Source organism: Schistocerca piceifrons, chromosome 11 (genome assembly GCF_021461385.2).
Source record: "Schistocerca piceifrons isolate TAMUIC-IGC-003096 chromosome 11, iqSchPice1.1, whole genome shotgun sequence".
In the NCBI taxonomy this organism is placed as follows: domain Eukaryota; kingdom Metazoa; phylum Arthropoda; class Insecta; order Orthoptera; family Acrididae; genus Schistocerca; species Schistocerca piceifrons.
The window spans coordinates 10516348-10542835 of NC_060148.1; the positions used below are offsets into that span (position 1 = coordinate 10516348).

At 41.3% G+C, this 26488-nt stretch overlaps 1 protein-coding gene across 1 annotated transcript in view; it reads right to left on the minus strand.

The window, feature by feature from the left end:
• Positions 1-26488, minus strand: part of LOC124720210 — a 278016-nt gene that overhangs the window by 69607 nt on the left and 181921 nt on the right. Inside the window, exons 19-20 of the mRNA XM_047245533.1 lie at positions 15303-15386; positions 806-1050 (exon numbers count right to left, since the gene is read on the minus strand). Of these exons, the coding sequence (XP_047101489.1) occupies positions 806-1050; positions 15303-15386 (329 nt within the window). The remainder of the gene's footprint in view (positions 1-805; positions 1051-15302; positions 15387-26488) is intronic.

Consider the following 26488-nt stretch of genomic DNA (forward strand, 5'->3'; position numbering starts at 1 on the left):
CGGTTAGAAAATGCATTTTTGTAATCTGTCCATAACTGTCTTAATAATTTGTTGCCACACATAAAAGTAAAACCAAATAAAAGTGCGACTCTTCCAGAACAGGGCAATGCCATTTCCGTATCTGTACACTGAATATTTTTCTCCCTACTGAGCAGGCCGAATGAAATGTAAGATTATGCGTGTGTCCTGTGCCAGATGTGGCATAAGATACACAGTGAGAACCTCGTGGAGGAGAAGGGGAGGCAGTGAGAACGGCAGCTCTACACCCAGATACCGAAAACAGTGCTGCCGACAACACTGCACGCCGCTACACTTTCTGTGGAAGGGCAGCACTGCCCGCAGAAAGCACCTCTCCTATCCTGACAATTCACATCAGATTTACAGAACACCCTGGACGATTTCGAGAGATTGACTGTACCGGAATAATTCGCGTCTGTGCTGTCACAGGGCTCGTCGGTCTAGAGAACTCGGACACAGAATAAGCTTTGAATTTTTGGTTTGTATAAAATTGAGAAGTTTCTCAGTAAATGTTGTTTTGGTCTGAGAATATTCTCCAGAGAACGTTCTCTCTTTTATCTGTATTACCTGTGAACTCAGCTGGTAATGAACAAACTCTGGAACAATTAGAAAAACGGTAATTGTGGCAAACTTTTTGGCAATTTCAAGTGAAGCCTCAGTAAATAACCATTGTAAGTACTGGGAAATCCGAAACAAATCTCGCACAGTAGACGTATTGCAACACGTACACATCTGCAGCCAGGTAAATGTGACGGGAGAGTCACACGGAGCAGCGGCGAGCACTCACCACTGTCAGGTCGAAAGCGGCCCGCGTGTCCTGCACGTGCGTCTCCGTCACCTGCCGCTCTATGAGCTCTCCCTCGGGCGGAGAGGCAGGAGCGGCCCAACCGGATTCGGCGTCTCCCTCCGTGCAGCCGTCGCGGACCGTATCCCGCGCGGCTCCCGAATCCCGCGGTGGGAACTCGGGCCGACCGTGCTCCGCTTCGCGGTGTGCATCTACTTCCAGCAGAGTTCTGAAGTTGATGCCGCAATCTGGAAAAATTACACCACGAACCTGCAAACTGTGACTGCAAGCTGACTTTCAAAATAGATACACCTGCTAAAGCATCTACAGATTCGAATCCCCTCTGAGACACGGCGAGGTGGAACGCGTCCACTTCTTACGTATTCTTTCTCGTCTGTTTTCTACTCTACAAGTAATGCATATACTGTGACTGACTGAAATTGCTAAATTCTTATCCATTCTAGAATGAGATTTTCACTCTGCAGCGGAGTGTGCACTGATATGAAACTTCCTGGCAGATTAAAACTGCGTGCCGGACCGAGACTCGAACTCGGGACCTTTGCCTTTCGTAGGCAAGTGCTCTACCAACTGAGCTACCCAAGCACGACTCACGCCCCGTCCTCACAGCTTTACTTCTGCCAGTACCTCGTCTCCTACCTTCCAAACTTTACAGAAGCTCTCCTGCGAACTTTGCAGAACTAGCACTCCCGAAATAAAGAATATTGCGGAGACACGGCTTAGCCACAGCGTGGGGGAAAGGTTCGCAGGAGAGCTTCTGTAAAGTTTGGAAGGTAGGAGGCGAGGTACTGGAGGAAGTAAAGCGGTGAGGACGGGGCGTGAGTCGTGCTCAGGTAGCTCAGTTGGTAGAGCACTTGCCCGCGAAAGGCAAAGGTCCCGAGTTCGAGTCTCGGTCTGGCACACAGTTTTAATCTGCCAGGAAGTTTCTTATCCACTGTCTGTTTCTCTACACTTCATTATTGAATGTGCTGTTTTGAGACTACAGATAACAGTATTAGTTTTATGGGAACATTTTATTTCACAAAATATCCTAAATTTACGATTCACTAAAACGTGTGCTTTTAAAAATTCAACCCCCGCCTAATACATTCCATTCCGGATTTTCTACTGTTTGTTTCTAGATTGACATAACTTATACGAAAGCTCTCATTATCCTCTTTTGAACAAATATTTCACTTTCTCCTAAAACTTAATATTTAAAAAGTTATACTTACTCAAAATTACCATGGTTTAGAAAGTCCAAATGTTAAAATAACACGGTCCAAATTGCACTGTTATTGTTCTGTAGCCCCAATTTGTCTGTTTCCAAAACTACATCCTTTTAATAAAATAACATATTACTTTGGGAAATATCCTTCAAGCCAGGAAATTTAAATAGCCAGAAAATTCTTTGTGGGCTTCAGAAACTTCCGTTCATAAAAAATACCTATCACTTAGCCCTTTTTTTTTTTTTTACAGTTAATTGTTAGTTAAAATAACTACACCATCTATCAAAGATTTTGTCTGTTCTTTTATGAAAATATATAAAAAATGTTAGTTACTTCTGCTGCCACTTGTAAAACAGAGATATAAGAGGCACAGTAACAGATCAGTAACTTTACAATCGGTCTACAATGTCAAAGGCACTTAAATTTACCTTATCTATCACGATGTCATTAATCTGACTGTAAATGCCCAACACCTGCTATGTCGGTCATGTAAGATATCTGTTTATATAATCTTGAATAAAAATGGCTCTGAGCTCTATGCGACTTAACTTCTGAGCTCATCAGTCGCCTAGAACTTAGAACTAGTTAAACCTAACTAACCTAAGGACATCACACACATCCATGCCCGAGGCAGGATTCGAACCTGCAACCGTAGCGGTCGCTCGGCTGCAGACTGCAGCGCCTAGAACCGCTCGGCCACTCCGGCCAGCTTAACCTCGAATACAGGGTGATTCAAAACAACTTTTATGAACTTTAGAGACGCGTCCCTTCCATCAAAACAGGAAAAAAGTTCATTTAAAGATACATCAAAAATACCTTCAATTTTCAATTACTACTGAAAAGTTATGTTTAACAGCTTTCCAGATAGAAGCCGACAAGTTTTCTTTATTTTGTGTGTGCCTGTCGACACCTCAGTGCTTCTGCTTTTCGGTGAGCGGTCTCCTACATTCAATTTGGTTGGAAATAAATAAACAATATACAAATCAATATTTTATTGCCCTGTTACGATACCATGGTTACACAGCTGTGCAAACATCTAAATGAGGGAACAATTTTAACCACTGTAGGCTGTCAGTTTCATTCCTTTAAAGCACCTTGCATATAAAGGAATAAAACTGACAGCCTATGGTGGTTAAAATGATTCCATCATTTAGACAATACACTGGAGCTGTGCACCTGTACACGAACAAATTATTGCCAAATGGATGTCTGTGACAGCCACCAGCTACGTCACCAATGCTACTCTGCAGCTGTTTGTCATTACACCGTGTCAGTTGTCCATCCGTCAGCTGAGTTTGACCTTAGTTGTAGGGGTGACAATGCAGGACCACCACCACAATGCAATGTTTACAAATTCCAGAGATCGGATTATCGCAAGAGTGTCCCCTCCACACGACGCGTTCCGTGTGCGTGAAGTGTCGGCGACATTATTCCGGTGGCCTGACTGTACAAATGTGATAAATATAAAGATGGTACACCGAAGGCATCGTGCCCAAAAATATATTTCATCTACAACACTACATTAAGAAAATGCAGAAAGCCAGCTATGTATCCACAGTTTAACAGTCCTTCAAATCACACTTAACTAATAGCTATTCCTTCAAAAACGGTCACATGGGAAAGCCATTTCTGTTAAATATTATTTGTACACTGAAAAAAAAAAAGAAGGAGGAGGATGAAGCACTCAGAAGACATGGTACAGTATTGATGTAACTCAGTACACCTATACACCACTGGCAGTTATGTAAACAATTACAGGTGCAATTCTCTGTGACCGGTAGAACAGCGACCAGGTAAATTAGGGTTGTTCGTGTTTAGTGTCATAAGTGGTCCTGGTAGGATGTCAGATATTTGAGTAATTACTGTGAAGTACAAAGAGATGCCGCATACTCGTATAGGACATTGTTATCAAGACTCGACTGGAAAGGGTGTCGTCGTGGGCTTCCAATTGGCCAGCTGGTCAAATCTTGCAATATCGAGACTAGCGGTGCATTCAGATACGACAATGGTTCACTGTCAGACTGCGTGGTGTAATAGGACTAGTTACAGGGTAGTTGATAGATGCTTTGATACCACTAAAAGTCTATCAGATCGTATATTACCCAATCCACAACATGTAATGGACAGAAGTTAGAAAGACTGTTTTCCTTAATTTCTATCAGCAAATGAAACTGTTTGGTTCAATTATACACTTAGTCAACATCATTAACATTGTTTTGGATCATTTAAGTTACAAATAGTTGAAAAACTTGATGTTGTGACTCGATATTGTAGTGGCGTGGCTAGACAGCCAAGCCACTGTAAGGTAGCCGAAATGCACGCTGTTAAAGCTCACGCAAACTGTCGTGAGGTCTGGAACAGGTCAGAGAAATAAGACTAGCAAAACAGGAGGTAACTGGTTGACTACTTAACTTTAATCCACAATTGGTGAACATCTCTCGTTACTGTACATGCTTCATTAGATACATAGCAAAGAATAATGGCGCCTTGCTAGGTCGTAGCAAATGACGTAGCTGAAGGCTATGCTTACTATCGTCTCGGCAAATGAGAGCGTATGTAGACGGTGAACCATCGCTAGCAAAGTCGGCTGTACCACTGGGGCGAGTGCTAGGAAGTCTCTCTAGACTAGACCTGCCGTGTGGCGGCGCTCGGTCTGCAATCACTGACAGTGGCGACACGCGGGTCCGACGTATACTAACGGACCGCGGCCGATTTAAGGGCTACCACCTAGCAAGTGTGGTGTCTGGCGGTGACACCACAGATATACTCTCATAAATTTCAGCCTCACGACATTAGTACATTGCCATAGAAATGTTAGGAGAAATATCCAAGTTGTAATTAAACCAATAACTAACAAGCAAAGTTTGTAAATTTCGGCATACCTAAAGACAGACTTTTGGAACCACTATCAGTCACCAGATGTATTTAATTTAACTTGTGCACTTTACGTATCATGCCAACAACAAAAAACCAATCGGATCAGTTGTGATTAACTTTTTCATTAACGATTCTTGAACATTCTGATGCAAACACTATTGATTTTCAGTCACTTTGATACTATGAAATTATCATACAGAACTTAAACCTGGAAGTCAATTTTGGCATTTTCTACTGCACCTAAGTAAATGTCTGGAATAAAATCAGACACTAAATCAAGATGCGAGGAATGATTTCACGATAGGTATTGTTATTGTAACTTCAAAACCAAATTTCCACACAAAAGTCAAAAGAAATAGTTAAATATGTACTGAGAATGAATCGTCATTTATTATCTTTGAAACTGTACTAACAGTTTGTTGTAAATCATTAAGTTTTCATTATAAATCAGTAAATGTAACTCTTTTTGACAACAGGCCAAAGAACATATACTGTTAAGACAGGGCATATACTGAGCAATGCAAAGCCCTCGCGATCAGTCCAGTTCGGCTAACGATTCGTCACTGTGTTGGAGAACATTATTTTAACATCCATCACATACCAAATCCAGACAAATCTGCACTGTACATTCGTCACTAAGGTTCTAATCGACCGCATTCCTCCACCACGAGGGAAGATCGCCGTACCACGTGTCGAGTACATGACGGCCCCTTCACGTCCGCATCCGGCATCGGACGAGTAAAGGACTCCTACGACATTCTGTCAACCCACACCACCATTCGGAGAATTAGTGTCTCACCCGTAAGCTGCCGTTAACACCACGAGACAAACAGCCGCATTCAGAGTGGTGCCGTGACTGGGAGGCGTAAACTGTTGACGGATGGCACTGCACGCTCGGCGACAAATCAAAGTTCTGCACCACTGCAGACAACATTCTGTGAGCGGTATGTCGGCGACACAGGAAGAGGTCCCGATCATCTGATAATTTGGAAAGGCACAGCAGTCTCACTCCTGGCTTCGTACCACAACCTTCAAGTGCTCATTCCATTTTGTACCGCTCTGCAACGTTACACCCAGATATTTAAATGACACGACTGTGTCAAGTAGAACACTACTAATGCTGTATCCAAACATTACGGGTTTGTATTTCCTACTCATCTGCACTAACTTGCATTTTTCCACATTAAGTGCCAGCTGCCATTCATCACACTAACTAGAAATAAATTTAACTCAATATCATAATCACTGAAATAACGCCACGTACCCTCTCTCCTGACCCGTGAAGTTTCATTTCCTTTCCTCCTCCTCTTCTGGATGCTTCACAGTTTTGTCAGGCAGTGTATTATAATACATTCTGCTTCTCAACCATTTGTTTCATTTCACACTCTCAACAGAAAAACACTGTACAATCTAATATTTGAATAAAATTTCTTGTGATTAACTACAACTGTGAGACCACTGTTAGTCCCAATCTGGCAACATGTTACAAATGATACTCGAGTGGCACAATCAAACATTTTGCAATCTTGTCAAGTTTGATTGTGGCTCACTCAATCAGAGGCTGAAAACAGCATCCGATACCGGTCACTATTAGTCTGACCGACTGCTTATCATTTGTTACTGTGAACAGTCAGTCAAATAGACCTTTACTCTAAACGACCATCGTTGGCTCTTTTTCCTGGATGTGTTTAGTTTACTCTGTGAAGTAATATTTTAGTGGTACTTTGTAAAAAATGGGTTTCAAGTCAAAACTGACTTGTTGCAATCCATTTCCAAAAGGAGGTCATGCAAGAGTACAAAAGAATTTCAGGAATGTTCACGAGAGGAGACCAAACAAGTGTCGCACTGTATTGCTAGGTGGAAATATTTGCAGCAAATATAGAACACAAATATCAAAAAAACCATTAAGCCTTGCAAGTGAAGCATCAAATGTGCTAGGTACTTCCACAGAAGATGTAAGTGAAGATGAAATGGGATCTGAACTGGCACTAGATTCTCTACATACTGTCCTTCAGTATTTACATGAATTTCCCGGGAAGAAAAGGCAGCTTTAGTATGAGAAGAAGTACCCATCTAAAGACATCACTGTTGGATCACACTTATGTGACAATACTGGAAAAAAGATGAATATGAAAAATGCAGGAAGAAAAATCATAGCCCAGTTGAAAGATAAGTTTTGTAGTGGAAGCAGTGTGTGATAAAATACAAATTTTGGCTGTACTTCCAAAGAGCTGGAATATGAGGAAAACAATGAAACAATTTTGCACTTCCAATCATACAGTATAGAGAACAAAACAACTAGTGGCAGAACATGGTTTATCTGTGACACCAAATCCAAAGCCAGGTAAGGCACTGTGTGAGAAAATAGTTCAATGTGTAGGTAATTGTTCAACGTGTACATTATTTCTACTATAATCGTAATACGAGCCATATGATGCATGGAAGAAAAGAGTGTATGTACGTGAAAGAAAATAGAGTTAGGACACATAAGTAGAAACAGCTATGATTGCACGATCTTAAGGAATTGAATGCTTATTTCAAAGACATATGTATAGTCTGACGTAAAAAACTGGATTCCCAACATTTTTTGAATTGCAGTCAAAGAAATGTGCCCTTGCCAAAGCCAGTGGATCCCATGGTTTCTCGCACCAAAATTTTAAGTTAATGTTGAAGGTAGTAAAATAAAAGCTATCAAAGTGTGAAGAACACACATTGCCATCATAAAAGCACTGTGTAGCATTTGTTACATGCAATGCTGCATTGCCAATGTGTTTCTTAGGTGCGTGTTCTTATCATTGCAAGTTTGATGAGTCTGACTCCTTAGTATGAATGACACTGACACAAGTGTTCAGTTTTGGTTAACTGTTTGGTACTTATTTTCTGAGAGCAGCTATCGAGACAAATCCAATGATGTGTAACAGTAAGGTCTTTGAAGGTCAACGGAAGTCAAAAAAAGGTGGCACAAATGTCCATTTACAGAAGGTGTTTGAAGCGATGAGCACTGGTATCAATGCAGTGCTGCAATCTTCTTATCATGGATTGAGTGGTATTTCTTATCACATCGGCACGTATCATAGCACACGCTCTGACAATTCTCTTGTATATCTTCAGGTGTAGTTGGAATGTCTTTATAAACGTCTTTTACGAATCCCCACAAGAAACAATCCAGAGGCGTCAAGTCTGGTGAACTAGTCAGCCACGACACATCTCCTGCGCATCCAATCCAATGATTTGGGAATTTTGTCTGCAACTCATTTCTAGCTAACTGCGAAAAATGTGCCTGACACTGATCGCGTTGATACCTTTTTCCTAAAGGTATTTCTTCCAGTAACAGACCTAACGTTTCTTTCAGGAATGTGGTGTACTTCCTACCATTAAGACTGCCTTCAATGAAATAGGGGCCTATAATTCTGTCCTCCAGAATCCCACACCTTACATTCACCGAGCACGGTTTTTGGTGTACAACTTGCTGCGGCCAACACGGGTTTTCAGTTGTCCAGTAATGCATATTATGCAAATTAACATTTCGATGGTTTGTGAATGTAGCCCCATCAGTAAATAAAATCAAATTAATAAATGTCTCATCCCTCTGAATCTGAAGTTGAGCCCAGCAGCAGAATTCAACGCGACGGATACAATCCGTACCAGTTAATTCTCGGTGGAGACTGGTATGGCAAGAATGATATTTATGGTGATACAGAACACGAACAAAACTACTGTGGCTTATGCCAGATTCCCTTGCGATTTGACGCAAACTAACGCAAGGATCTCGAACCACAGTGGCAAGAAAGACTACCACTTTCCGTTTCCTCATTAGTAACTTTCCTTTGCTGGATATGTTTCCGATGCGTTAAAGATCCAGTTGTTCTCAATTTATCATACACGTATTTAAATGTATACGACATGTAGAGTGAGTATGTTGAGGATATCTTGCAGTGTATAACTCTTTAGCTGTAAATGAATTTAGTTTGCATTCTCCGTAAATGGGAGGCATATCGACTCGTTCTTCAAAGGAATACATCGTTCACATTCACTCGATTCGACAATACTAGTCTTACCGTTCCTATTATTGTTATGTTGTGAAACCGCCAAATGGTGTTTACATGTCAATGGCACGTTAGATGGACATGCCGTATTTGGCGAATATTTACTATTCGCACGATATAGGGGAGAGAATCGTCAGAGCATGTGCTTCGATAAGTGCCGAAGTGATAACGAATACCACTCAACTCATGATGATAATATTGCAGCACATCATTGATACCTATGGTCACCACTTCGAACACCTTCTGTAAATGGATGTCCATGCCACCTTTGTTGACCTTCAAAGACCTTACTGTTACACGTCACTGGATTCGTCTCGAGAGCCGCTGTCAGAAAATAAGTATCACACTATACCATCCTATTTCAGAAAACAAAGTTGACCTTCATATCTCTGACGTGACCCCACCTAGCAACAAAAAACAAGTGTCATATTATGGCCCCCATTGTCCCACAAACTTTTCAGCTACTATCATACTTTCGGAGTTAGTGACTCACCCTGTATATCTCCCCCCCCCCCCCCCCCCTCCCCAATAAATCTGTCCTACTATCAGGAAGATTTTGATGCTGCTGTAGAAAGGTATGGTTCTGCTGTAGCAATCGGTAAAGGACCTGGTGGTGGCATTGCAGCAACTGTAAAGAAATAAGGTACACTTGCAAGCCTCAAGCAACCTGATGAAAACTGTATTTTGGCACCACGGTAGTTGCTTCAGTGCTGCAAATAGAAGTCTTCCACTATACACTGGCTTCCCATTATGATTGTGACATTGTTAAGCTGAATCAGTGTTTTAAGAATGCAAGGACATGTCCAAGAACCCATAAGCTCCATTGTATAATACATATTAACAAAGGTATAGCAAAGACAGAGACATATTCCAGTTCATTAGTGGGCAGAAAAGCGTCAGCATTTGCAATGGTGAATGAAATGCTGCAAACAGACAAACGTGGACTTGCTGCATGTTATGTATGACAGCCACCAATTGCACGTGTCGTAAAAAAAAAAAAAATACGAAGATACAAATGAATTAGAGGCCAGTTTCTTGGATCCACATGGTTCATCTACATCATTTGTGTTTCCTGCCAAACTAGGTGTCTGTGCTATCAGATCTGATATTCTAACAAGACTGGATCCAGTGACACCAACTAGAAGGACATATATCCTCCATACAATAGATGTCTTGAGCATTGACAATTTCATTGGCGGCTTTTAAGAAAAATTGCAACAATTTTTTAATGCTTACTCATTGAAGCTACACTGTAAATGGTTTTTAATACCACTGCAATGATATAAATCATATATTTGTACAACTCTACTTATAATGTGGATCACTGTGTCCATAGTAGTGTTTGTTTGAGTGTATGTACGGCTGCGTGCAGGAATGTGTGTCGTTTCTGCTAGACAAAGAGCCAACCTTGAAAGTTAGCGAATACTGTATTCTGTTACATATGTCTGTGCACCACACATCAGTCTGCTATAGGTGAGTGCTTTATTTTCCATTATTTTATGTACTACTTACGACTTGAACTTTTCAATAATTTGTGTTTCATAATTATGTGCTACTTACTGCATTTTGATAGTAGCGTGATGTGTATGAAATAAATATCTGGACATGATGCCCTCAGTGTGATATTCTGATATTTACCATGTTTATACTAACATAATGGAACAATTCAATATATTGAAGGTAGTGTTTTTTCAGATTTTCAAGGTCGAAGTTAAGGTCTGCACTAGAGATGGATAGTTTGCAAACGAACGGGTGCAAAGGAACGGTTCACCAAGATGAACGAAAGGACTGAGGAACTAATTCCAAGAAACAATCGGTTCATAGTTCACTTCGGTCTGTAGCGGGACTTTGAATTTCGCTGCACTACACTCGTTCCCTCAGATAAAAAATATCCCGTCGCAGCTCGATGGCAGAGAAACTACTATTATTGAAGCTTTTTTTTTTTGTTTTCTATTCGTTTCTTGATTGTCTCCTGATAGCCGAAGCTTAAGGCAGCCGTGATCTGATTAAGACAAAAAAAAACTTATTAATGTGTAGACATTGTGGAAGTTGACGCCGCATGAAAGAAGACATTTAACCTGGTAAAGGATGAACTCTTATCTACGCCATTTCCCCGTCAGTTACATTTGTTATTCTCTGTTCTTTTTCAATACTTTTTGTAGTGGAAATTGGTTTGACTTTTGCTCAGAAACGCCACAAGGACCACCCCAGCAATAGCTTTTCTGTAATACGAAGTCCGATCAGCATTTCATTCTTTCTTTGCCTTTTTTCACGGTCATTAACTATTTTAAAAAACCCATTTTCACTTACGATTTCTTCCCACATTTTCAACCTTTTCTTCTCATTTTCTTTTTTTTATTAAACACTACAGGTCGCGGCGGTCTACTTATAGTTCCTGGGAATGAGGTACGATCGGTTCATAGTTCACTTCGGTCGTGGCAGTCTACTTATAGTTCCCGGGAACGACGTATGAACGGTCCATAGTTCACTAGTTCACTTCGGTCGCGGCGGTCACTTTGGCAGTTCTCGTTCCAGCCTCAGTCGCATGCTCGTCTCAGTCTCGGCCTCCCTCGGCCGCACTCATCGTTCTTCGCATGACCGCCTGTCTCAGTTCCACTGCCGTCTGCTCCTATTTAGTTCAGTATCCAGCTGTTCGTTTCGTTCACTGCGCTCGCCTATTTTACATGTTTTGCAAACTGTTCTTGCACTTGGTTCTGGCTATTCAGCGTCATTATATATTCCATAAAGTCTCTACTTTGCCTACAAACTCAGAGACAACGTGAAGTATATATAGGTTGTAAACAATTATTGTTTACAACGTAGCATAGCTATGTAATGAAAGTCGAAACGAAGAATTTTATACAAGACACTTGTGGTCTATTAAGTTGGGAAACAGCCACCAACAGGTTTACAAGACTACATGAGCTATAGCCTGTGCGCGTCGTGTGAGATTTTCATGTTCTCTTCTCCAGCTCTCTACACATCGTCATCGATAGTTTCGCAATTGTTGCTTGCATTAGCTTGTTATTTCTTCACTGCCTAATTATTACACGTTTGTCTCTTTGTTGTATCTGCTCGTAACGGGCAACACATCGTCCGTAATTGGCGAGCAGTCTGTACTCGGGGCCCGGTTTTCCGTGCGCCACCCTGTATTATTTCCCTGCGATCAGCCACAGAAGGCTACGGTTGGCTAAACGAGAGGTTCTGCAGAATCACAGAAATTACTTCTAAAAGTGTGTAAGAATTCTTTAATAAATAAAAACTCTATACTCCAGGGGGGAGGCAAGTGCCCCCTCTTGGTGCCCTCCATCCTTCAGTCACCCACACTACTGGTTTTCAGTTTTTCATAAGAACCATATACCAAGCACAAATGAACGGTGAGCGAGTAAATATGAACGGTTCCCAAAATAGAACGATCAGCAGTGAACTAGTTCCCAAAGATGAACGAGTTTCCCCACCTCTAGTCTGCACCTTGTTTACGAAAATTCTCAGAAGGCTGCCATATTGCCTTTCAATGTAAACTTCTACTCTTTATCTTTCCAATGATGCAAGTCTAACTGCTGTACCTGGATTAGAAAGGGAAGTATAGTCTTTTAGTTGAGACAGGCACATGTAAATTTCATACAAGTGCTTACTTAGCCGATCTGTAACATTTTTCACTGTTTATTAACAAAGGAAGTAAATTTCTTGTACGAGTTGACTATCACTGCGAGTACTCTGGGAATGAAGCTGCCTAGATGGGTTAGTAAATATTTCTTTATTTATTACCTCTACAACTTTACTTCTACCACATTTTCTCAAAGTTGGAGGTTTTTCTTTGGAGGGAGGGGGGAGCATTACAATTCAAAGCACTGGCCACTACTTTCTCCCATCTTTCGGGTAGCATACGAATCCCGTGGTGGGAGAACTGGGCATCGTGTGAGCAGATACACAAATCAATCGTTTTCCACTTGTTTGTATGACCAAAAGTGCTGGTCAGTCAGGCCGTGTGCCACTGATCAAAAAAGATGGCAGCCAGAGGGAGCGATGTGTGGAGAATACGGTGGCGTGGGATAGGACTCCCATTTAAACGTTTCCAAGTATGTTTTCACGGGTTCAGCATTGTCATGCTGCAAAATCACCTTTTCATGTCTATGACTGTATTACAACCATTTGTCTTTCAGATCAACTCAGACACATCAATTGCTTTCAATAATGATCTCCTGTGACAGTTTCCGTCAGTTTTAGTAGCTTCGAAAACTCTCTCTCTTCCACCACTGTGCCAGGCTTTGATGTCAAAGTCACCATTCTTACAGTGTAGAAGCCATTCAGCACTGCCAAATTGCCACAACAATTATTTACTTACAGCTCCTTGTCTGGCTTTCTTTGTTGATGTGTTTCTAAGCTGAATGCTGTGTCTGGTCCTTTTCTTTCGTATTTCATCACCCATGATAACCGCGCGCACCCACACACACACACACACACACACACACACACACACACACACACACACACACACAAAAAACAATGCTAATGAAATACATGTTTTGTACACAGCACCAACCAAATGCTACACTCGGTGGTGGAGTGCAAGATCCAGATGGCTCAGGTAGTGAAGCAGCCATTGAAATCTGGTGTGTTATTTCGAGCTGCATATGGTGCCACAGGGTGGTCTAATTTGCTCTCGGCTACAATTTGGTGGCGAGTGTTCATCCCGGTGGACAGCTGATTGGCAGTCATACCAATACAAAAAGCTGTGCAATGACTGCAGCAGAGCTGGTAAATGACACGACTGCTTCCACAGGTGGTCCGGACCATGATGGGGTAGGACAAACCCGTGACACGACTGGAATACGAAGTGCTGGGTGGTTGGATTGGGCAGGTTTTGCACCTGATTCTTCCACAGGGATATGGTGCTTGTGGCAAGGGGTTGGGATTGGGAGTGGCATAGGGATGGTGTAGGATGTTGTGGAGGTCGGGTGGGTGCTGAAACACCACTTTACGAGAAGTGGGAAGTGTCTCAGGTAGGCTGTCCCTCATTTCAGGGCACGATGATAGGTAATCGAAGCCCTGGCGAAGGATGTGGTTCAGTTGTTCTACTCCGGGGTGGTACTTTGTAACGAAGGGGACACTCCTTTGTGTTTGCAGACTAGGTCTGAGGGATAATGCCTGTCTGCACAAGACAGGCATTATGACATTTGTCCAGTTATTATAATCACAGAGATCAGCTAGCATCAGAGAATCTTCAATTGTGTGAAGCCTAATTTTTGAAGGTTGTCAAATAATCGTTGCAAGAGGGGACACCAGAGTCATAAATGCAGCCCCATTTTGCAGTGAAATGGAATAGTGTAATGGTTGGTGTAGAAACCTGGCGTGTAGAAGGTCAAAGGTTTGAATCTTGTCATATCTAGTGATATTTTTTATTTTTCTAAACCAAATCAAGAGACTCTTATTATCATTTTTAATCAATTGATTGGTTTAAATGTAATGTCATCATCATACTGACTTATTTATTTGCTCTTATTTTTCTTTCTATCATTCCTTTTTTCATTTGGAATCTGCTTGCGATGCCTATAATCTGCAACCGAGTGCCAATCTGGGTTGCTCGTCAGTTGGCAATGTGGCATCCTGTGTAGCCAGAGTGAGGATAGTTCTACAATGAGAGTGAGAAACTACCATTTGCTCTTAACACTAAAACTGAAATTTTGTTGTGGAATATGGCTATGCAAACAAAAATATTATGAAATTTTCTGTCTCGAGTTTTGTCCTGGAGGTTAGCCCTAAATGCCACGAAGAACCGATGCAATCTTAGTTCTGCCGCAGGTTGCCAATCGTCTTTTTGTCAGACACACTGCACATCACAATGTTGTGGCGAGGTTAGAACACGAGTTTAAATTTAGAGGTACAAAAGCCGTCACCTGCCGCAGTTCAGTCATCGGTCACTTAAAATCACCTGTTGACTGAACATCTTCCATTTCTGCCGTACCTCACAGTGGCCGCTCCCAGCACTGTGAAGTCGTGCACCACGTACGTGTGTCGACTATAAGCAAGCCGTAGCCGGCAGACGATGTGGCGACACTGTGGTGACAAGTGACAGAAGCCAACTATCGAGTAATTTTTATTTAACTATAGCCACACTTGTGATGTAACACAAGCGATTACTGGGTTTGGCCGTTAGGTGCCATCTTGACACATAAAAATACTGTCAAAACATACAGAAAGTGATAAAATATTTCACTCTATGATTATTTATGTGAAAATTTTTGTGCATCTGAAACATGTAATCAATAACATTGTAAACTTACATTGGATAAAAGATTTACAATAAGCGAACATATTACTTTCAATGCATACTGACACGTGAGCACGCACCTGAGCAGATGAAATCGCCATCACCTCCCGTGCCTCTGGCAGGTGTGTCCGATGTCCAAATGGTGGGGCTCAGGTCACGCCAACCTGCAAGGTGGTTTCAAATTTAGCTGTGCCAGCAGCAAAGTGTGTTTATCAAAAATCTTTTGTTCATCTCTCGTGAGTAACTCGACGAGAGACTAGCAGACGCATTAGCTGTTTACCTGGCACAACACTGGCCACACTGAATCATTTTCGACATTTGTCAATATTGCCATTAAAAATGATTTGGGAGAGGAGAACGGGGGCTGGAAGGTTGGGTGGGGGGGGGGGGGGGGGGGGGGGGGGTGGCAGTGTGCTGGTAGAACAGTAGCCTCACCCACTACTAACAGAGCAAACCCAGGTATGTGACGGTGGCAGTGTGTTAAGACATTTTCTTTCAGTATTTGCAACTACAGTATAACCTCGCTAATCCAACTTCTGTCAATGTGACTCCCCACTTCGCCCAACAATCCCATTTCTGGTATTTGTTTACCTACACGTGCCACGCAATAGTCAGGACTCGAACTGTCGACAGCTCACTGTCTGGGAAATGGAACATTAGAGAGTTGACCATAGCTAAATGCGATAGCTCTATCACTTTTAGTACGAAACAGCTTGTTCCTAACTTGATCAATAAGTGTTACTGTGCATGCATTTGTTTTATAAATTAGTGACAGTGTTCCTCTTATATATTAAAGTGTGTACAACTTAGTTATGACAACAACTAAACATAAACACAGGATGCTGCCTTTACAAGAGCCCAGTGACAAGAGCAAGTGGATCAGCACAGCTTACACTGACTGCACAATGGAAGCAGAATTAACTCCTAATCAACAAATTTGTCAAGAGAAACTTCACTGACCTGAGTTGTTAAGTATTAGCAGAGTCCTATCCGTTCACCATAAATTCCAAGAAAGTCACAAGTGAAAGAAATATTCGAAGTGAAATAAAACAACCCTTTTGTTTTACATTCATGTTTTGAAAGTTCTGTAATTCCAATAGTACCTAATAAGTGATTTCCCGTAATACACTAAATCTCATAAAATTAATTATTCCATTTGGTTACTACTAGGTCACTCTTGTCCAATATATGTTCACAATATTTTGCATTTACAAATGAAGCCATAATTAAGAAAATTTGGGTTAGCATTGTTAACTTTCAGTATTTTATATAATATGATGTATATCCTATGAAAAAGTCTTTTTTATTGTATACACCAGCTTCAGCATAAAATATGCAAGGTGTGGATAGTTACTCATAAAAATGTTAAACTTATAATTGTTAATTTAATAAATTTACACTGTAGTTTTGTTGACTTGATTGTTAACAAATGTATAAATAGGAGGAGCAAGAGACTCAAGAATGGTCAGTTGGAGACAGTTTTGAGATGCAACCACTGTGTTGCACATCTGTGCAATAATGTATTTGTTGTAATACAGTATTGTGACTATGTAGCCTGTTGTGTGGAGTGGGCTCCCACTAAGAAGAAATGGTGCGGCTTGTCATAAATAAACCACTATAAGAACGACTTGGTACCTGGATTATTTCATGGAATTCATGTAACTAGATCCAGTAAGCAGACGAAATGGACCGAGGAAACAACTATTTCAGCAGCAGCAGCAGGAAGCAGATCACTCTGAGTTATACCGAACTAAGGTACGTATAAGAAATCAACTGAAATATATAGTGGCACTGCAGAACTAATTACTAAAGTGTAATGTTTTGGAAACTGTTCTACCAGTAAATATTTGCATTTGTCTCAAAGTAATTCTTTGAGTGGTGGAGGCCAATGAGGTCATTAACAAACACCCACACGATCACACGTTTCTCGCTGTCTACGGAACACAAGAATAACAACAAATTTTTGAAGTTTTTTGTTTAAATCAAATAATCTCTTTTCAATGTTGAAAATTTTCGCCCCACCGCGTAATGACAGTTTTGTTACAGAAGGAAGCCAAATCTAGTTGATTTTCAATCAAGTACTTTCCACAGGAACAAAATTGACACTCGGTGTGGTGGCTGGTGAAGGCGACTGTAAACGGGAAATACCTTTACGGTCACCCCCATCAGCACCGCGCTAAGGTCAACTTCTTTTGCACGTAAGTACTTATGTGGTGCTCAGAGGCAATAGTTAACTACAGTGGTTCAAACAATATTGCACTGAATATAATCAGTTTAAATTAAAAGTGATTTAAAAGAGTTTCACGTTCTGTGACAAAAACTTGCTGGCTGTCTAGTTGTCAAAGTAGTTTTTAAAAATTGGGTAGTAATTTGTAAATGGTATTATGAGCATACATCTATGTAACATCAGTACTGTACACGGTCGTTGCCACGAATGAAAGTTTTTACTGCATTAACCTGAAAAGCAATCATTTGCAGAGCAAAAAGTAAAAAGTAACAGTCAGTTTTTGTCACGATTAAGCATATTTTCAGACTGATAGTATTATTGTGCATTATGTAACACAGTATGGTTTTCATGAAGTGTTGCTAGTCATTCATTATTACTGACGGTCATTGTGGTAACTAACTTAATCACTTTCCTAACTAATATTTTTTGAGTTCATGTCATACACCTTTTACGTGTAAGTTAGTGCAGGTAAATTTTATCAGCTTGCTGCTTTGTCTTTCAAACACGATATTTGTGTGATTTTAAAGTCATTATAATCCTTTACCAAAATTAACTTTTGCTAGTTACTGGAGCTGGCGAACATTTTATTCTGCCATCTAAATTTACTCAAACCAAATTTCGGCATTCAAAATTGTGGCTAACTATAATGAACTTTAATTTATTACCATTTTTTACATTTAGATCACTTTACATAGTAACAGCTATAGCCATGAGGTAGTAATTATCTATCATCTATCGGTTGGAATCAATGTTCGAATTCGGTGTCTCATTTCCACTAACAGCAGAACATAAGGTACACGAGTCACAATAAAACCTTACATACACTGTAGACTACATGGGGCCTCAGCATACAGTCTGTTTTGACAAGACACGTGATGTACATATTTGCTGGCTGAACGCCTCCTTCACAGGCCCAGTAAATCAGAGATTATACGGGTGCTACCGGTTGCAGTGCAATGTCACACAAAATGTGCTGCGAGCGTGCAGTCTGAGCCTCGGCCGGTCTCGGCTCTGCTAACTTTCTCTCAGCTTTGGTCAGTTCTTCTTAAAGAGCTATTCGGTACAGTGTGACATTTCACTTAGCCGTGCGACGTGACCCCGTTTCTCCCGACATTTTCTGGACGCCACAACTTTTTTTAGTTCAGCAGAATCGTAGTGGCAGTACCGTTTAACTTCCACTATTTGCTTGTGGTATAAAGGAAGCTCAAAGGTCCTCTGGCAGTTTGCACAAAGAGAGGTAGTCTAGCCATCTACAGTCACAAATCTTTCAAAACAAATGGGTATCGCAAGTATTTTTCAAAAAGAAGGGTTAGAATTATTAATATTCATTATGCAGTTGCACTATCGACAGGTACTGCAAATTTGCTACAGAACAATACTTCAAAAACATCCATAAAAATTAAGATGTTTACTTGTCGATGGAAGAACAAAAATTTACGATGATCAACAGATGTGTATGAGATTCACGACTGTGTACATCAAGAAGTACTTTGTGTAAATTTGCTAGCACGGAGCACTTGCTGAAATTCGTGGCACAAATAGTAAATTTGTGGAGTTGCACACATTTTTACACCATTAGTTACAACAGTTTTTGATGGAACTGAACGGAGGGTACAAATAGATGTCGTGTGACTAGCACTTGCCGTCAGGTAGACCGTTCGCCTGGTGCAAGTCTTTCGATTTGATGCCACTTTGGCGACTGGCGCGTCGATGGAGATGAAACGATGATGATTAGGACAACACGACACCTAGTCTCTGCGCGAAGAAAATCTCCGACCTAGCCGGGAATCGTACCCGGGCCCTTAGGATTGACAGCTGTCATGCTAACCACTCGGCTACCGGGGCCGGACAGGAGAGTACAGAAATGTCAGATATTACTGCAAAGTACGTCAGTTAACTCAAAGGGCACCTCTGGAGTGATTTTTAAATTTAAGACCTGCTGCTGTTTAATTTCTAAGTTCAAAATAATAGCTGGAACAAGAACAACAACATCTGGAAGGAATGGACTGCACACCTTTAATTTTAAGTGGACCTGACTACCCACAGCAAGATGCTGCAAGGTGGGAAATAACTTATTTCCGATTTACTGGGAGTGCATTTAGAAAGAAAATCTCTCTGTGGAAGGGCCAACTTTTGACAAAAAACATGGTCCATTTCCCTAAGCTAAATGGCTTTAAGGGAAACACAAATTTTGAAGAATTCATTATGCGTTGAAAGACTTAGAAGAAGGGTTTTCTAAATTTTTTTGAGAACATAGCCAGTCTTACATCTGTTTTTCAGTGCAGCTTGAACTGACTGATCTGCGATGCAATTCCTGTTTAAACCTAAGTTCTTTCATGTTAAAACTGCCCAAGAATTCTACTGTTTACCTTGGGAAGAGTTTCCACATCTTCATACTGACAAGGCGAAGGCCTCGGATACACCCAACCGATTCGGCTCCAATTTGGCAGGTCACTTGTGTACAACCTAAAACGAAGGACTCTAAGATATTTTGGGTCAACACCCCCACAATTCTGAGAAAATCGCCCCTAAAGATTATGATGAGCAATCGACTCAAAATTGGCAGGACTGATACATAATTGTAAATACAGCATTTTTCATCATCAGGTATGGGGTACGAAAATGCATATTTTTCCAGAAATTGAGGTAAGAAACTTTTACAACTACCGCTTCTGTACCCACATGGTAAACGCTTTTCGCCGACAGCGCTGATAGCGCAATGGCCAAGGTAACTGGCTAGGAATCGGAAAACCTGGGTTTGAATCTCGAAGAAACGTAGCGGATGTTATTCTTTTCGTTTGTATTTTTCCATATCTCAATTGATAGGGATAGGAGGGTTAATAAGGTAAGTAAATTAATAAGGAATGATAATAATACTTACCTTATTAACCCTCCTATCCCTATTAATTGAGATATGGAAAAATACAAACGAAAAGAACATCATCCGCTAGGTTTCTTCGAGATTCGAACCCGGGTTCTCCAAGTCCCAGCCAGTTACCTTTGCTATTGGGCTATCGGTGCTGTCGGCGAAAAGCGTTTACCGTGTGGGTACAGAAGCAGCAGTTGTAAAAGTTTCTTACCTCGATATCTGGAAAAGTATGCATTTTCGTACCCCCATACCAGATGATGAAAAATGCTCTACTTACAATTATGTATCGATCCTGCCAATTTTGAGTCGATTGCTCATCATAACCTTTAGGGGCGATTTTCTCAAAATTGCGGGGGTGTTGACCCAAAATATCTTAGATTCCTTCGTTTTAGGTTGTACACAAGCGACCTGCCAAATCTGAGCCGAATCGGTTGGCAGTATCCGAGGCCTTCCCCGTGTGAGACTGCAAATGTGATACAATGTTCTGATCGGCACGTGTGTGTGAAGGGCTCGTTTTGATTACGAAACTAATGAAGTCATTACTGCACGGCACCCTGAGTGGCAAAAATCTATGAATTTATCTGCATCTGCCCGTACACCAATACCATGTGCCCGATATAAATTTTATAGTCTAAAGTGCACCATACATAATTACATAATAATGAAAATTTATTTTGTTTACAACATTTTTTTGTTAAATACAAAACTGAGCAGCACACAACACATTTGACATTTCTTGCGCGACTGCATTGCCACCTAATGTGGTGTGATCAGACTTCCCCTCTTCCCCCTTCAACTGGTCAGACAGCGAGGTGCGGTAATGGGGGACGCGTGGAGTCAGGTGCCATTGCTCTGCACGTGTGCAGAATTCTTGCCCACCCCGACCTACGACTTTTTTGTAACAGAGCTAGGGTACAAACTGTTATACCCGCTGGAGATGAATTAATTTTTTGACGTCTCCGTTTCTAGCTTGAGATTACATTCAATAAAATTGTACCATCTTTTCTACAATGTTCTGCATCAGTAATCTGCTGAAATGTCAGTATAATGTACTTATTTCTGTCTCAATGAAGGACATACTTCTTACGATGAACTGGCTGTTGCACCAGGGATGCAACAGAAATGAGACCGTATGATGAATTAGAGCAGTTGTTGCTGCCCCACGAACGTTTTATTCACCTGACCTGGCTCCGTGTCACTTTTTCTTATTTCCATGCACGAAACGGGACACGAAAGGACACCAATTTGACAACACTGAAGAAATCGAGGGGCGGCGGGGGGAAGAAAAATCAGGGAGGAGTTGTCAGTCATTTCTAAAGATGACTACAAAAAATGTTTCAAACAGTGAAAGCGCCAGTGGGACAAATGTATTAGCTGTAATAGGGAGTATTTTGAAGGGGATAAGATTGTTTCATAGACAATTTGGAAAAATATAGCTTTTAATTTTTTTTTGGCACCCCTCGTAGTTACAGAAATTCTGAAGAGAAGAAGAGTACAGAGATCAGTCTAGCACCACATTCATAAAAAATATTGTCATCATTGCTTTACTGAAGAATATAATTGAACGATACATAGAAATGATTTAGAAGAGGGCAATTTTGCTAATAGGAGAGGCAAACTTTCCTAACAGGAGAAGTAGGAGCACTCCAGAAATAATTTTTGCACAGCAATTAAAAACAGACAGCAAAGTTTGAATAAAAATGGACAGAACATTAGATTCACAGATTTGGAAAGATGTCTGATAGAGTGGAATGGAATAAAATATTTTCCAATTGTGTAGAAATCAACTTCTTACTATGATGGTTACAATATGACAAGAACAAATATTAAAATTAAGCTAACAGTGTGTGCAGCAGGTGAGCATGCAATGTGGCTGAAAGGTCAACTTTGACACGAGAATAATTTTGGTATCTCAGAAACAGGATTAATAAAGAATTAAGATGTAAAAGAAATGTCTTAGCAAGGACTGCACGAACTACAATGATGTTCTATAAAAGTAGAATCTGCCTACTTAAAAAATATAAACCTTACAACAATGAAAAGAATTCATTTCAATAAGAGCTGACTAATGGTGTGCTTCTGGGTGTGCAGCCGGTTTGTTGTTTCCATTTCACACACAATATTTCAAGCACCAACCCAGCTGACTTCTTCAGGTGATGCAAATTGTACTGAGATGCTTAATAAGACGCTTTTGGCTGTCAAGAGAGTAATGCGCAGCGCCTTCAATGACCACTGTAGCAGAATATTGTCAAGTGATTTTTCACAAAACCCAAACAAATTCTAGTCGTATGTAAATGCTGTTTGTGGCACAAATGTTAGTGTCCTGCCCTGGTGAATGAGACATGATCAGAAATTGAGAGTAGAAAAGCAAAAGCTGAAATGATTACCGTATTTACTTGAATCTAAGCCGCACTCGAATCTAAGCCGCACCCGAAAAATGAGACTCGAAATCAAGGAAAAAAAAATTTCCCGAATCTAAGCCGCTCCTGAAATTTGAGACTCAAAATTCAAGGTGAGAGAAAAGTTTTAGACCGCCCCTCCACATTGAAAAACAGTTGGTCCATTGTAACGTGAAACACAATTGAGGTCGAACGGATGAAGATACAGCTACAGTAGTTTGGTTCGAGTCGTAAGCTTAACAGTTAAGCTTTACCAGGTAGCCATTGCTATGTGTCAGGCGCTCCATCCGTATTTATATGGGTACCCTTCCTTTTTCATGTGCTTCGTCTGGTTTGAATTGACTGCTTATTTTGCTTTGATCTGATAAGTGCCATTCTCTTTGTTACAGGTGTTTACGTCACTCTAAGCTGAAAATGCATTATTATACTGCGCCATGCATTGTTTGTTACATTCTGATAATGCGTGTTTATGACCTGTCGCCGCTCGTTGTGCGCGCTACCGCGGCCTTTATTTTAAAAAAAAAGAGGGATTCTCTCATAAGCGAAACAATGGCGAGAGTCTGCTATTTGTTGTTACTTAAATTGCTCCTTTCTTTGATAACGATCAACAAGAACCAAATAATAGACTGCGTATGATAGAAGATGTTCTGAACGAGAGTTTAGCGAAAATTTTTCTCCGTTTGAAAATCTTTGCAGACGACTCTTTAGTACATTACATTCTGGACAGAAATTAGGGTCATCTTAGATTTAAAAATCTAGTCAGTTGCCGTGTTTAGTTTCTGACTGTATCACTATTCAGCATAAGAATAATACGAATATAAACATGACATGATACGTATATTCATCTGCGTTTGCTGTTCTAGTTTCGTAGTTTATTAGGCAGACAGGATTTAAAAGAAATAGCAGCATACATGAAAGAATACATGCCATAATGTTTATATTCTTGTCCCTTTTAACTTATTTACTGATGCAGAGGTTTTGGCGCCAGTATTTATCATTGTGCCTGCAAAGCACACCTGTGTAGCGCGACATATATTTGACGGCAGACGTTAGTTGTGGCGACACCTATCAACATTTTTCAGAACTTCCGCTTACTTCGCACTCGATTCTAAGCCGCAGGCGGTTTTTTGGATTACAAAAACCAGGAAAGAAGTGCGGCTTAGATTCGAGTAAATATGGTAACTCCTTTTTCAAATGCTCCTTTACAAAGAAAACACAGGAGTATCGCCCCAGTGTAATCCTCGTATCTCTGAAAAGATGACTGAAATTGGTATTAGTGTCAGTGGTGTTGAGGAACAGTTGAAATCATTAAAACTGAACAAAGCTCCAGGGCCCAATCAGATCATATACTGAATCTGCCTCTGTCCTAACGATAATCTATCGTAGACCCCTCTAACAAAAAGTTGTTTCCAGTTCTCAGAAAAAGCCACAGTTCACACCCGTCCACAACAAAGGTAGTAGAAGTGATCCTTAAAACTACTGCCCAATATCCTTGACACTGATTTGTTGTAAAATCTTAGAACATATTCAAAGATCAAACATAATGTGGTACCTCACACAGAATTTCGAAAACACCGATCGTGTGAAATCCAACTAGCACTTTTCTCATATGGTGTACTGAAAGCTATGTATCGAGGCAACCAGGTAGATGCAGTATTTCTCGATTTCCAAAAAGCATTTGACTCAGTACCGCACTTAACTTACATTTATTGTTAAGAGCACAATTGTGTGGGGTATCAAGTGAAATTAGTGACTGGATTGTAGCATTTTGGTAGGGACGAGACAGCATGTTATCTTGGATGGAGCTCCATCATCAGATGTAGAAGTAACTTCTGGTGTACCGCAGAGAAGTGTGTAGGGACCCTTGCTGTTCATGTTGTATATTAATGACCTTGCAGACAATATTAATAGTAACCTCAGGTTTCTTGCAGATGAAGCAATTATCTGTAACGAAGTACTGTCTGAAATAAGCTGCATAACCTTTCAGTCAGATCTTCATAACACTTCAGTGTGGTCCAGAGATTGGCAACTTGCTTTAAATGTTCAGAAATGTAAAATTGTGCACTTCACAAAATGAAAAAACGTAGTACCCTATGACTAATAATAACAATGAGTCACTGTACGAATCGCCCAACTCAGGCAAAACCTGGGTGTAGGGATATGAAATGGAATGATCACATAGGCACAGTTTTGGGAAAAGCAGGCGAGTACACCGTTTGCTTTTTACATATTTTTACGAGCTTCGAACAGGAGTGACTTATTTTCAGTTATCTCAGAAGTTACTAGCTTATTTTTGTAATTTTCTTGTGTGTTTGAGTGTTTACTCGGCACAACCTTTTATTTGAGTAACAGTGTAGCGTACAGTACCACCGTTTTTATCGACCCTCGTATCATACAGGCTCTTGTATGTTTGGTTAGAACAGCTCACTGTCGGTTAGTCCATCAGCAAGAGCAGCACCACAAGTTCCTGCTACAAATAAGGCGAGTACACCGTTCACTTGTTACATATTTTTACGAACTTCAAATAGGAGCGACTGCAGTAATGGATAGGAACTGTGATTGCTGTGTACAGATGCAAGCCGAGTTGGCGACCCTTCGCTCACAGCTCCAGGCTGCTTCGGCTTCCGTCACACAGCTTGAGGCTGCTGCCGAGGGGCATCACTGTGTCGGATCGAACGCGGGGATGCGAGGGACGTCGAGCACGTCCCGCGTGTCCTCCGATCGGTCCACTGCTGTGGCTGCCCCAGGTACTGCCTGCACTGAGGTTGACCCCTCACCTGTGGTCGAGTGGGAGATCATCCGGTCGAGTGGGAGATCATCCCAAAGTCTGGCAGGCAGCGAAAAACTTTCTGAGGGGCCGATCGTAGGGCCTCCCCGGTTCGTTTGACGAATAAGTTTCGGGCATTATCTGTGGCTGACGATGTCTCTGAGCTGGATGCAGTCGTCCACCCTGTTCCAGAGGAAGTTTCTCGGGCCCGCAAGGTCTGGGCATTCACAGAGGGTGGGTCTGCTGGTAGTTGAGATCTCCAACGTTAGGCACGTAATGGGGCTCCTTAGGAACACGGCTGCCAAGAAGGGGAAGGAAACCAGTGTGCACTCTGTGTGCGCATTCCGGGGGAAGTCATTCCGGATGTGGAAAGGGTGCTTCTGGATGCCATGAAGAGTACAGGGTGCAGCCAACTGTAGGTGGTGGCTCATGTCGGTACCAATGACGTGTGTCACTTTGGATCGGAGCAGATTCTGTCTGGTTTCAGGCAGCTAGCGGAAACACTGAAGACTGCCAGTCTTGCTTCCGAGATTAAGGCCGTGCTCACTGTCTGCAGCATCGTCGATAGAACCGACTGTGGTCCTTTTGTGCAGAGCCGAGTGGAGGGTCTGAATCAGAGGCTCAGATTTGGTGCAGATTCCTTGATGTGCGCCATCAGGTGGTGGGTTTCCGGGTTCCGCTTAATAGGTCAGGAGTCCACTACACACAGGAGGCGGCTACACGGGTAGAGGGGGCTGTGTGGAAGGGACTGGGCGGTTTGTTAAGTTAGAGGGTCTCAGGGAACCACAGAAGGGACGTCCGTCTAAAAGTGGGCAGGTAAAACACAGTAAGGTAGTTGTAGAAACGATTGGTATTGTAGTTGTAAATTGTTGTAGCTGTGTTGGGAAAGAACCAGAGCTCCAAGCACTAATGCAAAGCATTGAAGCTAAAATAGTTGTAGGCACAGAGAGCTGGCTACAGCCGAAATAAGTTCAGTCAAAATTTTTTCAAACGATCTAACAGTG